Source organism: Chaetodon trifascialis, chromosome 11 (genome assembly GCF_039877785.1).
Source record: "Chaetodon trifascialis isolate fChaTrf1 chromosome 11, fChaTrf1.hap1, whole genome shotgun sequence".
NCBI lineage: Eukaryota > Metazoa > Chordata > Actinopteri > Chaetodontiformes > Chaetodontidae > Chaetodon > Chaetodon trifascialis.
Window position 1 is genome coordinate 23484123 of NC_092066.1, and position 17380 is coordinate 23501502.

General features: G+C 44.0%; 1 protein-coding gene across 1 annotated transcript in view; it reads left to right on the forward strand.

Moving 5' to 3' along the window:
* Nucleotides 1-17380, forward strand: part of tpra (translocated promoter region a, nuclear basket protein) — a 37578-nt gene that overhangs the window by 17075 nt on the left and 3123 nt on the right. The window contains exons 26-49 of the mRNA XM_070973737.1: nucleotides 537-721; nucleotides 835-982; nucleotides 1223-1360; nucleotides 1748-1879; nucleotides 2206-2336; nucleotides 2661-2871; nucleotides 2971-3120; nucleotides 5270-5383; nucleotides 5660-5764; nucleotides 5953-6165; nucleotides 6678-6716; nucleotides 6980-7174; nucleotides 8447-8558; nucleotides 8689-8882; nucleotides 9256-9326; nucleotides 9612-9811; nucleotides 9975-10169; nucleotides 10326-10441; nucleotides 11150-11221; nucleotides 15432-15680; nucleotides 15770-15971; nucleotides 16055-16263; nucleotides 16521-16592; nucleotides 16846-16937. Of these exons, the coding sequence (XP_070829838.1) occupies nucleotides 537-721; nucleotides 835-982; nucleotides 1223-1360; nucleotides 1748-1879; nucleotides 2206-2336; nucleotides 2661-2871; nucleotides 2971-3120; nucleotides 5270-5383; nucleotides 5660-5764; nucleotides 5953-6165; nucleotides 6678-6716; nucleotides 6980-7174; nucleotides 8447-8558; nucleotides 8689-8882; nucleotides 9256-9326; nucleotides 9612-9811; nucleotides 9975-10169; nucleotides 10326-10441; nucleotides 11150-11221; nucleotides 15432-15680; nucleotides 15770-15971; nucleotides 16055-16263; nucleotides 16521-16592; nucleotides 16846-16937 (3545 nt within the window). The remainder of the gene's footprint in view (nucleotides 1-536; nucleotides 722-834; nucleotides 983-1222; nucleotides 1361-1747; nucleotides 1880-2205; nucleotides 2337-2660; nucleotides 2872-2970; nucleotides 3121-5269; nucleotides 5384-5659; nucleotides 5765-5952; nucleotides 6166-6677; nucleotides 6717-6979; nucleotides 7175-8446; nucleotides 8559-8688; nucleotides 8883-9255; nucleotides 9327-9611; nucleotides 9812-9974; nucleotides 10170-10325; nucleotides 10442-11149; nucleotides 11222-15431; nucleotides 15681-15769; nucleotides 15972-16054; nucleotides 16264-16520; nucleotides 16593-16845; nucleotides 16938-17380) is intronic.

A 17380-nucleotide genomic window follows, 5' to 3' on the forward strand; every position in this document is an offset into this window, starting at 1 on the left:
TGCGTCTACCATGAGTAATTAGGCTACATAGTGAAATAGCTTCTTTTCAGTCTATTTGTGTTTATTGTTGCTATATGATTGGGAGTCTGCAACAGAGTGTGTTATTTTGAGAGTTGACCAGATTCTCAACGCTGTTTCTGTCTGACTTCCTGCTTGGCTTCATCTGCTCTGTGCAGCTTGACATGACATCCATCAAAATTAAATAAGGCTCATATTTTCAACAGAACAGAGCGGAGATCTGCTCTTGACACTGGTGATATCACAAGTATTGTCTGCAGACGTGCGCGGTTGAATCTGTGGGTAATCCAAGAGGCAAGAAACTAGGCATCCCTGGGTGCTTCTACACAGCTTTGTATTTATCAAGAACATTCAGAAAATTGTTACGAATTAAAATTGCTTCTAGTGAATGAAGTTAATGTAAATGTAACTAGTTTGCTTTCGTTGGCTTTCAAGTGTCCTCAACGGCGACCTGCGCAAACTTGCTTTTGGGGAATGTTTTTTTCTGATCAGTTTATAACAGTTTGGCTCTTCTTCAGGAGGATGTGTCGAATAAGGATCGTCGCTGTGCAGAGCTGGGACAGCAGAATGCACTCCTGCACCAACAGATGGATGACATGGCCTCCAGGAGTCGTCAGGTGCAACAACAACAACAGCAGCTGCAGCTCGACCACTCTTTCAGTGAGGAAGGAAAGACCACTGAGCAGATACTAGAAATACTGAGGTAATACTGCAACAGCAAGAGTAGCTGTGTGTTTGCAAGAAGGGCTTTGAAATTGTTAACATAGAAAAGTGTCTCAGAATTGAGTTTGGTGTGGGTGTGTGTCTGTGTTGCAGGTTTGTGCGGCGTGAAAAAGAAATCGCCGTGGCTCGATATGAGGCATCTGAAGGAGAAGCTCTTCGCCACAAACAGCGAGTGGAACACCAAGACAGAGAAGTGAAGGAGCTACAGGAAGCTCTGAATGCTGAGAGGGAGAAAATACAGGTACGAAATGAAGTGATAGAGAGATAGAATAGTCAAGAGGGAAAGTGAAATAAAGGGAATTTGGGGGGCTTATTGATGAGTTTAGCTGTAAATCATGACAGTGAAGCATCACTGTGTTTTATGTGAACTTTTGGTTTAAGGATCCATTAGCATCATCTCTTAAAGTGAAAAAGGAGAAAAGTGGCCACAGACAAAACGGTTTGTTATAATTAGTCTGTTTGACCTCCTTCTGTGACTCAGGCAACATTGAAGACTCTGGCCCAGCAGGAGGAGCAGCTGAAGAAGATCGAGACTATCAGTGCTCTCCAAGAGACCAGCAGGATGCTGAGAATTGACCGAGATAAACTGGAACAAGAGCTGCAGCAAGCTCAGGCTAAAGTAAGATTCAGGTGTTGCATGTTGTGATCTTTCCTGTAGCTCCCTTTCATTGTTAGCTTGTGCCAAACAAGCATTAATTACCATGGAATCTAGTGTTACATTGAAACCATTTGAGCAACACCTACTGTGATGGTGACGTGGGACTAATAGGATATTTTGTTAGGGCCTATTTGAAACACTGATGCAAACAAATGATAACTGCGCAACACAGTTTACTGTTCTAATACAACCCCACTTTGAATTATGTTTGTCTTTACATTAAAACTCCTCTCTGGAGTTGAGTTGTGTTGTGTAGGAATACCCTCAGTAACCTCGTGTTGCATCTGAGAGCTCTTCTCTCTTATACCCGCACTTATCTCCTCTTGTGTCTTCCTCCATCTCTGTCAGGTTACAAAGCTCCAGTCCGACATCAGCCCCCTGCATCACACTTTGTCTCAGCTGTCAGAGAAAAATGGCTCCCTGCTGGCTGACAAGAGGATACTTGAGGAAGACCTCAAACGCTGGAAGGCTAAAACTCAAGTAACTGCAGTTTGTGTGTGTGTGTGTGTGTGTGTGTGTGTGTGTGTGTGTGTGTGTGTGTGTGTGTGTGTGTGTGTGTGTGTGTGTGTGTGTGTGTGTGTGTGTGTGTGTGTGTTAATAACCATGGAGAAGGAGGGCAAGAGAGTATGCCTGCATTTGTTATTTTTGTGTCTCCCTCCTGCTGCAGCTACACTGCTTTCTATGTACTATACATTCTAGTGTTTTGTCACTCTTATATTTAATATAGCTCATGTTTTCCATTTTGTTCCAGTTTAATTTCTCCAGTTTAGTATTAATTTCACTTACACTTGACTGTCCCTCTACAGCAACTGATTAACCAACAGAAAGATGGCAATGTTGAGGAGAAACAGAAACTTGCCACTGAGAGAGAAGCTCAGCAGAGACGCATCACTCAGCTCGCTGAAGAGACAGCCAAGCTGAAGACTGAGCTGGCAAGGTAGAACACTCTCACCATCCGGATGAAGGCAACAAAAAGCATACCATAAACACGGCCAAAACACTGAAATATCCAGATTTGACAACAACACTAAGTGAAACATTAGCTGAACATTAGTTGAAGGTAACTGAATCCAGAGACTGGCTGTTCTTGATAGAATAATAGATGGTATCTGTTTAGGTCTCATTCATGCCCTGCGGTTTGTACCTGATCTTTGTATTAATGACCGTAGCAGAACTTCAAGCAACTATTATGGTCAGTGCCTGATTGATCAATACATCCCTAAAAATAATCTAAGTGACATTTCTGTTATGTGTGCATCAGATCCAGTGCCAGCAGTAACGCTGCTCAGTCTCAGCTGCAAGCCCTCAGAGACTCTGTGGCCCGTCTGACCTCAGAGAGAGACACTCTGAAGAAAGACCTAGAAACCAAAAACAGCGACATTCTGGAGAAGAACAAGACCATCACCCAGGTCAAGAAGATCGGACGACGCTACAAGACCCAGTATGAGGAGCTCAAGGCCCAGCATGATAAGGTGGGACTGTGGTTATGGAATCAGTTCAAGTTAAAGACTGTAGTAAACACCTTGTTTAGTATGAATGAAAACTGAAATTGTGAGTTGTGTGTGCTCCAGCTGGTTGAGGAAACGGCTGCTAAAGCAGGAAGTGAGGTGGGTTCAAGCCAGGAGGTGCAGCAAGAGCTGGCTAAAGCCCAGGAGGAGCTCAACAAGGCCAGAGAGGAGCTGAACACCCTAAAAGAGGAGGTGCAGAAAAAACAGGAGGAGGTGAGCAGGAAGGCATTTTAAGCCTTTATTAAACCATTAAACGATAATGGAGCATGTTTTCTGTTAACAATACCCAGCTTTACATACAGTGCATTTAATTACACAGGCTCAGTCTGTGGCTGCCCAGCTTACATGTTGCACTGATCTATGTGGCACGAAATAGGCTTTTATCATAGTTTCCAGGTGGAACAATTTGCCGTCGAGACCTTTCATAAAATGTTTGACACACACCATTTGTCCTTGTTTCAGCTTCCCCATACTATCTCAGCTAAGAGGCTACGATGAGCAACTGAATATATGCCTGCCAAATGTATCAGTGACACACATAACCACTACAGATGAGCCAGTATTAAATGGTCATATAGGATTAGTCTAAAGAAACACTGAACAAGGACACTACTGTCTAATTCCTATTTAAATTGGTTTCAATTTGTCTATGGTCCAACAGCTGCCAGTTAACATATTCTGAACAAAAGTGCTCAGGGTCCCCAAATCCACTCAGGGTCCCCTGCTTTTAATCAAGGACACCTGAGCCTCTGAGCAAAGTTGCCTCTGCCGCCTGGGTTGCTGGCCCAGCTGTCTGCACAAAGCCTCGGAGTAGCCCAGAAACAGACACATCAGTGGTCACAAAATGTTGGAGGCATTTGTTGCATTGCTTTTACAATTTATAGCTAAGGCCCTTTTCCAGTATGCAGTTTTGGGCTGTCAAGACATAGGTTGGCAGTCATTGGAGAAATGTGGTGGCAAACGAAAAAGAAGTTGGTCAAAGCTTAATTATTGTTTTGTTGCATTTTCAAAATACGAGTAGTGCAGATGGATGATGTGAACTGATGATGAGCTCCTGCTCTCTTATACTTTGTCTGTTCACATTGTAGTGATATGACTCAACACGTATACACACAATCCCATGTGCCTAAAATTGATTTATACAGTCGGACACCTACCTCAAACAATATTTTACTTGACTCATCTCTCACAGTGTGACATGCAGTTAACTTACACAATTGTAGTTGTTGCACAGTCTGAAGGTGACTTAAGTCATCAGAAAAGTCTCTTAGTATTGTGTTCTTGTCTAATCATCATGAAAAATGCTAAACCAAATTACAGGTTGTTAGATAAGAACACTTATAAAACGGAAAGGTGAAATCCGGCAATCTGATTGGCTGTTAACTGTGATATAATGAGCGTATACCACAGCTACTATTTTAAAAAGCCTTATCACAGCATATCACTTTGCTTCAGGGAAGCAACAGTGTTTCCATGACAACAACCAACTGTTACAGTACGCAGCAGAAAGTAGCCGGTTTTGATGTTTATTTTTTTAAGGCGTTAACAACATTCGAACATGGGGGGCTAACGATTGAAGATTGAAGATGCAGCTGCTGCGTCTCCAGGTGCCTGCCGCAATGTCACATATAGTCGGCTTGATAAAGTCAGCGATCACTCAAAGCTAAAACTATTAAAAAAAATCCTCATTCATTGAGGTTTTGGGTGGATTCTTCCAGACCACTCACTCATAGTTAACTGTGGGGGGGCCTCGCATGTTTACGTTGCGTGGCTGATAGTCAGAGAAGCAACAATGTATCCATGACAACAAACTGTTACAGTAGGTAGCAAAAAGTTGCTGCGGTGTTTTGACAACGTTTACAAATAGACTAAATTAGTTGAATTCACACGTTTAAGGTTAACTTTCACCTCCAGATAGGGTAACAATGGTAGAGTTGATTGAGCAGTGACTTTCTCCCGAAAAAAAGGCGAGGAATAGACGACATGCAGTGCTAATGTACAGACAGGTGGGACTATTTTTTTTCACAGCAGGGCTATTTTATTAGATAATATGTATTTCTGTTTAATTAAAAATTGCATGAAAATTATTGTGTATTCCTCTTTCATATTGTCATCATTGGTAACCGTTTTATAAAAGCAATACATCATTCCAGTCCGTGATATACGCTGATTATACCACAGCTAAGGGGTGTTCCTCGGCCCGACGCGTGGTATAATGAGTGTATATCACAGCCTGTCGTGATGTATTGCTTAAATAACTCAGGACTTTTTCGGACAAGAATACATCACTCACATACATAAATGGCTCTGCAGTTAAAACCAGAATGTCCTTAAAGTGTCAGCATTTTTTCCCCCCAACCAGGCCCAGAAGTCCAAGCAGGAGCTGGAGGAGGCCCAGAAGGAAAACCAGCAGATGAAGGAAACGTCCCAGGATGTCCAAAACCAGCTGACACAGAACCAGAATCAGCTGGCACAGGTACTGTAGCACATTCAAGTTAATCTATGTGGCGACTAAGTCTGTGTGTGATCTAGACTCTGATCTGATGTGAGAAATATGATGTTGTCTATAGGGTAATTACTGTTAATTCCTTTAGAGAGGTTTAGATGGTACTAACACCAAAATAGAAGGTTTCACCTGATAATAAATGAAGTAAAGGAAATTTGTAGCTCTGCGTGTAGAAACATTTAGTAAGGTAAACACATTAGAAAGGCAGGAAGCACTGGCTCGATCGTCACCTCTTTGCTTCTGCAGCTCCAAACCCAGCTGACCCAGACCCAGACCCAACTGCAGCAGAATCAGAACCAGCTGACCCAGAGTCAGAAAGAGCTTCAGCAAGCAAAGACACACACTCAGCAGGTAAAAAAAAAAATCATTATTTTTCAGTCATTTTGTGATAGCATCTTTTAAAATTATACAAACCTATTTGTTGGTTCTATAGTTTACATTTTCCTCTTCTTGCATGAATGTCACTAAAAAAATTCAGCCAACCACTGACAGCAGACCCACACTAGCAGCCTTACTACCTCCTCCTTTCTAATCTAAAGGCACAGAACCAGTTAAAATCAGCTCAGTCTCAAGTTCAGGCCCGTCAGAACCAGATTCAACAGATCCAGAGGGAGCTCCAGCAGGCTAAAGAAGCTCTTCAGCAGAACCTCGCGAATCAGAAAGAGCTTCAGCAAACCCACCAAAGCAGTCAACAGAGCCACAACCAGGAAGTCAGCAGCCTCAAGACTGCTCTCAGCCAAGCAGAGACCAAGGTGAGGAGCCTTCTTTCCCTTTAATGTACTTGCTTACAGTACATACATACATTTAGACAGCATTTATAGTTGTCTCACACAGAATGGAGGCATTTTAGACTTTTGGCATGTTGACATTACAGCAGTTTCTCAGGTGGAGTCTAACATCTGTCAGCACATCTGTGAAGAATGGCCCTTTATAAAATGGAATTTCTGGTGAAAATACCAAAGTTTTTAAATCAAAGTTAAAAATCCAACACATCTAATGTTTTCAAATGATGTTTAAGCAAAAATTGGCCGAAAAATGATTCAAATTTGCGTTACCAAGTGTTGACAGTGTGGAATTTTAACTGCAGTGACAGCTCTGTAAGGCAGCTTGCTTATCAATAGTTTCCAAACATACCAATGAAACTGCTCTATTTCTGTGGTATTAGAAAAGAAACAAGCCTGTTTATGAATTGTTCAAAAGGTTTCTGTCTGCTTGTGCATTATGTGAAGAAATGAGGATTGTATCTCTACTTGCCTCCTACCAGGTGACTGAGCTTCAAGGCCACCTGGACAGCCTGCAGAAGGTTGGAGAAACTTTATGCTGATTTATTTTTTCTTTTGTTTTATTTTAAATTTTTTCTTTATTTGCAAACAGCACAGCATGCACAAGTGTTACACAATGTTACCATGAATCACTGATTTATCCATGTTTCCAATCTGTGACTTTCCAATCTGACAACATTGCTTTTTAATTACATCCATTCTCTGTATTCATATGAACTGCATTATGCCTTCTTCCCTTTTAAATGCCTCACACAACACGCCTGCCCTCCTAATTGATCCTCAGATGGTTGGTGAGCGTGAAGCGGACATCAAGCGTCTGCAAGAGCAGCTAACTGAAGCTAACCAGGCTAATGAAGCTAACCAAGCCACACAGGCCAACCAGAGCCAGAGTTCCCAGTCCCTCCATGCCAGTGATGCAACTGTTGCTGGTGATGCTAGCCAGGCACTGCAAGAGGAGCTAGCAAATCTCAGACAAGAGGTACTTTGGAATCCTAGTGATTTGCATTTCTCACCATACACCATACATTCTTGCTAACAGTACATTTTTAGTTTGATTTGGCTTTTACCCACTGACAGGAAATGTATACTGAAGTAGAAGCAAAGTTTTCTTTGATTTAGGATGTTTATGCAGACACTGTTTCAAGTTGCAAGAGTAAAGTTCATCATAAGCAGGTAAAAGTCTTTTTGAGATTACATTGTTAGAACAAAGAATACAAACCATACGAAACACTGCTGTCACAGACAACAGAACAGTAGAGACAACATCCTGTTATGGTGCAGAAACAGCTGTGATTTTCTCAGATAAAGTATTAGTAGTATGATATATTTTAAACAAACACATTGACCAAGAGTTCTATATTCCAGATCCTTCAGGTGGCCTGAATTCACCATCCATAATCAGCTCTGACAGTTTCAAGGAGTAGCATATTTAAAAGCCTGTCCTTACCCGGGAACCAACATCTGTAGAACATCATGAGAACACAGGCCACATTGATTTTGATTTCTACACATGTGAGAGATTATATGTAACAGTCAACCAATCGGGGCATACACATACCGTGATGGCCACTCAGCAAGTACAGTGGTGTACAAGAAAGCTACAACCAGTAATATAACAAAGCACATTGCTAGATTGGATTTTATATATTGTGGAGGTGCATTGATAAAGAAAAGATCACTGTGATCCAATTTTAAAAAAATAAGATAAAAATACCATTTAAATTTCTACTCCTGGAGTGGTTGAAAGCTTGGTAAGGCTTGATGGTGACTTTTTGCCATTGCAAAATAGCATTTTGGATTTGTCTACATTTAACACCAACTTAAGTTGGATCAAATGGGACAGAGCAACATCAGAGAGTTAGAGTTAGGTGAGAGCAGACTAAAGGAATTTAAGGGTTTGTACTACTGATGAGAAATAGAGAACGGTTTCATTAACATGAAAACGCTACATTGCATTTGATAAATTGTCACAATTATTTACATACAACAAATGTAGTAGTCCAAGTATAGTAACCTGAGGTATGTCCTTTGACACAGGGAGACAGGGAGAAGACGTAAACTGGACACAATGAGTTCTGGCTAACAAATAATTTCTAAACCATTTTACAATTTGCCTTGATAAGCCAGTGCTGTAGAGCCCAATAACCAAGGTGACTGTCAACAGGGTCAAAAGCCTTGGACAAATCAATACCAAGAGCTACACATTGATTTTGGCAGTTCAGTGTCTTAATAATCGTATTGATTTCTACAGCTGTCTGAGGGCAGAAACAGAGAGGAGCAGCTTAGACAGCAGATGGCTGAAAAAGAAGAAAAGACGAAGAAGGTCTTCATGGGAGCCAAGACCAAAATCAACCAGCTAAACAGTAAGTTCCACAAGCACTTACCCACACAGAAGCTAATTTGAAGAGTTGTTGACAAGGGACAACTAAACAAAGCGACTGTTCTCTTAGTTTAGGAGTAACTTGAGTTTGGAAACTGCACCTTAACCTGTAGGTACCAAGGAGCAGCTCACTCAGGAGATAGAAGAACTGAAACAGAGTAAGGAGGAAATGGAGGGGAGAATGAACGCCCTCAAGTCTCAATATAAAGCACAAATTCTTCGGCTGGAGAGAGAGCTGAGAGAACTGAGAGACACACAAGCACACTCTGACTCCAGAGAGGAGCCGCAGGACCAGAGTGGAGCGAAGGTACGTGCATCACGCAGGCTGTCAACGTGGCAGACCCCACCTGTATTACCAGAGACCTGAAGATGTTGAAATGAAAATAAAACCAGTCACGATGCATTAGTCAGTAACTTTAAGTGTTTTAAAGCAGCAGCTGGAGCACAGCAGGGAATTGGTTACCAGAGCTTGTTGCTCTTTGTTGAGCTGGTGCAGTCGTTTCCTGCTCAAACGAGCACAGTGATATGACCTGACAGACACTATGGCGTTTTCTCAAAATGTTGTGACTTTTTTCTTCAAAATATGTTGATGTATGATTAATCTGGTACCCGATTATCAGAATAATCATTATTTATGTCTATCCTCTAATTGAATATTACAAACCTGTATCTGTACTTAGGTGGGTGATCAGGCCAGATCTGCAGACCAGAGACAGATATCTTTGAAGAGTCCTGCCCAAGACAGGGGAAGGTGACTAATGAAGACCTACACATGCACAAACACCAGAATCTATCCTGAATGGTTGTAAATAAGCATTTTCACTGACACTTTTCATAGAAAGTCACATTTGTTAGTCAGTGAATATAATCCAAGAGTTCTAGCTTCACAAACGTTACGTATTCAGAGGCAGATATGGAATGGATGTAGTATGAGTTATAAAAGCCTAAACTGAAATGTGCACAGCAGTAAAGTACAGACACCAAAAAGTAGTTAATGATAACTAGAAATAACAACTTTACATGGTTTCTCCTTCAGCTCCAGCCTGTCTGACCCTCCCACTGCCAACATCCGCCCTACCCCAAGTACCCCATCTCCTAGCAACAAGCCAAGCCCCTCACCTGGGAGCAAGGCCACACCCCGTGCCAGCATCCGGCCTATGGTTACCCCAGCAACTGTCCCCATCCCGACACCAACCGCCACTGTCATGCCGACCACACAAACTGACAGCCAAGAGGGTGAGAGCAAGGGATGGAAAGAAATGAAACAGAAAAGAAGAACTTAGTAGATATTTTTAAGCGTTGTTGAATATACTGTTTGTTCAGATGGTAATGTTTGGTAATACAGTTACTGATCACGGAATCATGTGTATTGAGTGTAATATAATGTTTCTCTCTTCAGTGCTGATGAGCACAGGAGCCTCTGTTCACTCTACCAGCTCCAGTCTGGGGAACACATCCACATCAATAACTCAGCCAACCAGCACCCAGGCCACAGCTTTTGTCCAGCCCACCCAGCAGCAGGTAATCAGTCAGGATGCCGGTCCCAGCATGGAGGCAGAGCGACCATCTACGTCCTCATCTCTGATGGGAGCAGGTGAGCAGGACTTTGAAACAAGTGAACAGGATAGATAGAGTGAGCACTGATGGCTATGATGGCAAAGGTGGTCACCACAGACAAGTGCAGTCTGTCTTCACTTCCATATAACTCCATCCTGTCTGTGTTTGTGCATGTTTGGTGTGATCAAAGCAGGTTCAAAGCGAGGCAGAGAGGAGGAGGAGGAGGAGGAAGAGGAGAGCAGACCAGAGAGTTCACACACACCTCCAACCACTAAAAAACTTCGACTAAAGCCAACGATAGCGCTGCAGGTAAATACAAACACACAAAAACGAAACTCAGTAATGCACCCTCAAAATGTTCTTCAGGCCTTCTTTTAATTCTCTGTATCCTCTCAGTGGGATGCTGGGATCACACTTAAAGCTTCAAATGTATGGCTCACTGAAGATGGACAAGCTTTTATATGTACTGCTTTTAGCTTATTTATTTATCACTTGGTTAAAGCATTTTCACCTTGTGTGACTTCACTTTTTGTTTTTTAAAGCAATCAAGTAATCGGTTGTAATACAAATAATTACCCCAGATTTCCAGCAGGTGTGAGAAGTCCACAGTGCTTAAGCACTACTTCCACATGCATGTATTAAATATCGCAGCTCTGTTATGGTGTTCCTGTCAGCAGCACAGCAGACACCATCTGTAACAGGCTGAGTAATATTTAGAAATTCAATAAACAAAGAGTCTTCAGCTAGGCTCCGTAAGACATGTACGAGAATTAAACTGCATTGACGTTAGCCTCTGAAACATCGGGATGGCAGTGGTACACCACGAATGTTGCTACTTTCCTGAGAAAGAAAAAGCTCAGCACTGAAGAAGCTGCTTTACCAAGCCTGTTTTTTGTTCTTCTAACTTCTCTTTGTTTGTTGGCATCATCATCTTGTGTTTGTGTTGTGTGCATCTTTCACTTGACTTATTATTAGCTTATTAACTGTGTAATTACAGCAGTGTAATGTGTGTTTCAGATGGAAGGTGATGAGATTGAAGGAGAGCTGAGGGATGAGGCAGAACAACAGGATTCACCAGATGACAGTCAGGTCAGTTACCAGTGAAAGCAGCTTTGGAGAGGATGAAAAAACTCAACCTCTGTCATTTGATAGATGTATATAGAAATCAGAAAATCAGAAATCAGAAAAGCTTTATCGCCAAGTACGATTTTCGACATACGAGGAATTTGCTTTGGTGAGGTTGATGCATGACACTTCTATTAAAAAGAAGCTATTAAAAAAGTAAAAAATATAACAATAAGAAAAAAATATAACAGTATAAATATATATACATGTCTGTTACAGAAGTTACAGTTACAGAAGCACAGTCTGTTTTTTTCAAAAGGAAGTCCAAGCAGAGAGTTAATGTAACGTAGGGTTATGGTTATGGCAATGTCAGTCAGACAAGTAGAGGCAGAGGTGGAGTATGAAGAGTGTCGGGGGGGTTCTGGGCCTTGTTGATAAGGCTGACAGCAGACGGGAAAAAACTGTTCTTATGGCGTGAGGTTTTGGTCCTGATGGACCGCAGCCTCCTGCCAGAGGGGAGTGACTCGAAGAGTTTGTGTCCGGGGTGGGAGGGATCAGCCACAATCTTTCCTGCACGCCTCAGGGTCCTGGAGGCGTACAGGTCCTGAAGAGATGGGAGATTGCAGTCAGTCACCTTCTCTGCAGTCCGAATGACGTGCTGCAGTCTGCCCTTGTGCTTGGCGGTGGCAGCAGTGTACCAGATGGTGATGGAGGAGGTGAGGATGGACTCAATGATGGCTGTGTAGAAGTGCACCATCATTGTCTTTGGCAGATTGAATTTTTTTCAGCTGCCGGAAGAAGTGCATCCTCTGCTGTGCTTTCTTGATGAGGGAGCTGATGTTCGGCTCCCACTTGAGGTCCTGGGAGATGATATTTCCACAGTGTCAATAGTGGAGTCACAGAGGGTGATGGGGGCAGGTGAGGCTGAGTTTTTCCTAAAGTCCACAACCAACTCCACTGTCTTTAGAGCATTGAGCTCTAGGTTGCTCTGGTTGCACCAGGTCGCCAGATGGTCAACCTCCCACCTGTAGGCGGACTCGTCGCCATCACAGATGAGTCAGATGAGGGTGGTGTCGTCCGCAAACTTCAGGAGCTTGGACTGGTGACTGGAAGTGCAGCTGTTTGTGTACAGGGAGAAGAGCAGAGGAGAAAGAACGCAGCCCTGGGGGGATCCGGTGCTGATGGTCTTTGCGTCAGAGACGTGTTTCCCCAGCTTCACACACTTTTTCTTGTCAGACAGGAAGTCCATAATCCACCTGCAGGTGGAGTCAGGCACGCTCAGCTGGGAGAGCTTGTCCTGAAGCAGAGTTGGGATGATGGTGTTAAAGGCAGAGCTGAAATCCACAAACAGGATCCTGGCGTAGGTTCCTGCGGAGTCCAGGTGCTGGAGGATGAGGTGGAGGACCAAGTTGACCGCGTCGTCTGCAGACCTGTTGGCTCTGTATGCAAACTGCAGGGGGTCCAGGAGAGGGTCGGTGATGTCCTTGAGGTGTGAGAGTACAAGGCGCTCAAAGGACCACAGAGGTCAGGGCGACAGGTCTGGGTCTTGTTAAGTCCTGTGGTCCTTGGCTTCTTGGGAACTGGGATGATGGTCGAGGACTTGAAGCAGGCTGGCACGTGACTCCAGTGAGGTGTTAAACATGTCTGTGAACACTGGAGACAGCTGATCAGCGCAGTGCTTCAAGGCGGACGAGGAGACAGAATCTGGTCCAGCTGCTTTCTGGGGGTTCTGTCTCCTGAAGAGTTTGTTGACGTCCCTCTTATGAATGGAAAGAGTTGTCACTGAGGTGGGTGGGAAGGGGGGGGGGGTCCTTTAGGGTGGGAATTGGTGGAGGTGACGAGCTGTTGGGAGGTGTCGTGGGGATGGTTGCTGGACTGTCCCTTTGTCTTTCAAAGCGGCAGTAGAACTCGTTCAGGTCGTTGGCTAGGCATCAGTCGTTGATGGAGTGGGGGTCTTTAGGCTTGTAGTTGGTGATCTGCCTGAGCCCTTTCCAGACAGAAGCAGAGTCATTAGCTGAGAAGTGGTGTTGGAGCTTCTCAGAGTACAGTCGTTTAGCCTCTTTCACCACCTTGCTAAACTTGTACTTCACCTCTTTGAATCTGTCTTTGTCCCCTCTCCTGAAGGCCTCTTTCTTTGCCAACCTTAGCTGTCTGAGTTTGGCTGTGAACCAGGGTTTGTCATTGTTGTAACTCACCCTGGTGCGAGATGGAACACAGCAGTCCTCACAGAAGCTGATGTAGGACATCGTAGCCTCATCCAGACTGTTGGTAGCAGTCCTGAACACATCCCAGTCAGTAGAGTCCAAACACGCCTGGAGATCCTCCACAGCCTCACTGGTCCACTTCCTTGATGTCCTTACTACAGGTTTGCAGAGCTTTAGTCTCTGCCTGTACACAGGAATCAGGTGGACCATGACGTGGTCAGAGTGGCCCATTGCAGCACGGGGGATGGCGTGATAAGCATCCCTGGCAGTGGTGTAACTGTGATCCAGAATATTCTCCTCTCTGGTTGGGCATTTAATAAACTGTCTGTATTTAGGGACTTCGTGGGTGAGGTTACCTTTGTTAAAGTCGCCAAGCACAATAACTAAAGAGTTCGGGTTGGTCCGCTCCACACACATTATCCGGTCGGCGAGTGCGCACTGTGCGTCCTGCACATTGGCCTGCGGCGGGATGTAAACGCAGACCAGAATGAATGAGGCAAACTCACGGGGAGAATAAAAAGGCTTACAGTTAATGGTAAAAGATTCCAGGTCAGGAGAACAGTGCTGCTGGATCACTGTCACATCGTTGCACCAACCACTGTTGATGTAGAAACAGATTCCTCCACCTTTAGTTTTGCCGGAAAGTTCCATGTCTCTGTCTGCGCGGTGGACTTGGAAGCCAGCCAGCTGCAGCGCAGAGTCTGGTATTAATCCACAGAGCCAGGACTCGATGAAGCACAGAACCGCAGATGAAGAAAAGTCCCTGTTTCTACCCAACAGTAGTTGCAATTCCTCCAGTTTGTTGGACAGTGAACGCACGTTAGAGAGAAATATTCCCAGTAACGCTGTGTGTAGTCCGCATTGGTGGAGATGCACAAGCTCACCGGCCCGTTTTCCTGTCCTCCGGCGTTTCATTGCGTGAGCAAAGGTTAGCGCACCTTTGACAAGGATGTCCAGAATTTCCATTGTTGGTAGCAGAAAACTGGGAGATAAATCCTCTGGTGTTAGGGTTAGGGTTAGGGTTAGGCTCCCCTGGTGTTCATGAGCTCATCTCTGGTGAAAGAGCTCTGGGTACCTTCGCAAAAAACAGATTTACCACACAAAACAAAACAACGCGCACCAATACTCCAAGGCAGCCATCCGCAGCACCATCTTGAAGGGGTATTGTATTGTTGAAAGAGGAACATGCTGTTTATGAATTTAGGGTTTGAACATCTCATACTGTCATAAATGACGCTGTTTATATGTTTATATAATCAGTATCTTTGAATAGATTCTGTGCTCACCTACGGCCTGACAGGGCTCCTGAGATTTCACCTGAGCTTAAAGGTATAAATACTGCACATGCTAATGCAGAGAAGAAGAAATGAAATCCTGTACTTCCCTTACAGAAAGACATGATGCTATTTCTGCCTATGTTAGACTTTGATGTACAGTCTGTTGAGTTGATCAATGCTGCAGTTGGCAAGACGTCATCTATGCACACTGGCATGTTACTGCTGAGCTCTGATAAACATTAGAAGTAATAAGAGGAAACAGCCTTTTGTTTTCTTGTAATAATGAGTCGATTATCTGAACATTTCAAGATTACAAAGTTCATTTTCTCAAAATAACATATTTAACTTGTGATCTGGACATAAAAGCCTTAAAAACCAACAAATAATTACAAGTACAGCCCCCCTCAGCTTCTGTACATATGTTCCAAAATTGTGTCGCAGTGTCTTTGTGTCTCTAGAGACTGTTTCTCTGCTGAGCTGCAGTCAAACGAAAACAGCAAGCGAAGACAGTTTCACTGTACACATGGACACCTGACGATGTTTAAAGGCTGGCCTAAGAAAGTTGTGAATCTGTCTTTAATCTAGAATGAAAATGGTGTTGTTTGCAGCCGGAGATGAGACAGACAGTTTTTAGTCAGTGTAGTTGTAGATATTAGCTGTATTTGTTTGATATTGTGTTGTAAAGATGTTGGTTCTTAAAACTGCCTGCAGTGGTTTAAAATGCTTGATAACGGCCGTGTGTTTGCATTGTAGGAGCTTCCAGAGGAGGGTTTCCCCATCTTAGCTGAAGACGACGAGAACATCGAAGAAGAAGGCGTGTCCCAGTCTGTCCCCTCTGATCAGATGTCCTCTCAGGGCTCCGCTATTATTCGGGACGTCATCGTGATCGAGACGGACAGCGACAGCCGTGAGAGCAAAGAGGGGGAGGAGAAGCAGGGGGACGAAGGTGAAGAGGAGGAGGAAGAAGAAGAGGAGGAGGAGGAGGAGGAAGAGGATGAGCAGGTTCTGTTCTGTTTCTGAACATGTCAGAATGTTTTCAGCTTTGATCTGTTGTCTGGAGTAAATAACCCAGCTCTCTGTATCTACCTCAGTACAAAGAGGAAGAGGAGGACGACGACGATGATGATGATGCTGGTGACAGCGGAATGAGGGAAGGAGAGGAGAGTAATGAGGAGAGCAGGGAGGCAGAAGAGGAGGGAGGGGATGAGGAGCCATCAGAAGCCCCCAGCGCTGAGGAGAGTGTGTGTGGAGCCTCTTCTGACTCCCAGCGTCCCTCTGAGCCGCCACACAGCAGTGAGCATCCGCGGTGGTCTCTGATTGGTTTGGTTTGGTCCTCGTGTTGAAATCACTTAATGTGACTCACTCGTCTCTTCCAGGTGAAGGCAGCAGTAACGCCGCATCAGAGTGCGACCCCCCGAGAGACCCCATACACCTCACCCTAACCCCCTCCTCCTCTGCACCCTCCCCCTCCTCCCTCTCCTCCCTCACACCCCGCCTGCCCCACCCACGTAGACCCCCACACGCCCTCCCACCACGACTCTACATCCAACCTCCGGCTCCGGAGCTTGGACCACCACACACACAGGTACACACACACACACACACACACACACACACACACACACACACACACACAGTTTGATCAAATGGAATAAGATGATTTAATTTCTTTGTGCTAAAGATGAATTTGGAGATAAGCAGATTCTCTCCAAGCATCCAGATATTAGACTGTAAGTCATGAGGTTGTTTGAAGGACAGTGTCTTTGACTTGGACATATAAATCACTGCTTTGAATATGTCCTGGACAGTGACAGTGATGATGTGTGTGTATATGTTCATCAGAGACAACCCTCTCAGCTGCGCAGACCATCAGTAGGACGCGGACCTCAACTAACCCCTGGAATAGGCAGTATGGTAAGAGAAGAAGTGTGTGTGAGAGTGTGTGTTGGAGTTCAGTTACATATCTGACACATTATTGGTCTAAAAAGAATTATTAGGTTCCATTTTCACCATTTTAGTTCTGCCTTTGTGTTTACTCATAAACTACTTTAATCTGCTCACCTTGCTTTTGCCTGCAGTTCTCTTCCAAGTATACTTTGATGGTCATTAATACACGTGAGCTGCGCGGTCTGAATTTGTGCTGAGAGAGTGTGTTTGTGTGTTGCAGCAACATTTCTTTGATGACGATGACAGAATGGTTCCCAGTACTCCCACTCTTGTGGTCCCACACCGAACTGATGGCTTTGCTGAGGCAATACAGTAAGATCTACGCACGCACACACACACACACACACACACACACACACACACACACACACACACACACACACACACACACACAGAAAGACTGTAGACTATCACTGAATAAACAGGTGTGCTTGATTCTGTGTGAGAGTCAGAGAAGATCAGAGGATTCTTCCAATGGCTTACTTCACAAAATGTTTCACACACACACTTTCATTAGTTGTTACAAAGGCTCCTCTTTTTCATTGTTCATTTTCTTTTCTTTTCTTTTCTTTTCTTTTCTTTTCTTTTTTTTCCACTTTTCTTTTTTTAATCCTCACTTTGAGCCGCAAATACATGGATTACCCGGATTTACAAACAAACATATAGAACAATAGATTGATCCAGATTTGACGCAGGCTTATAGTGGAGGCCCCCAGATTGAGGAGCTGCTCTGCTTATGTCAGAAGAGATTATTC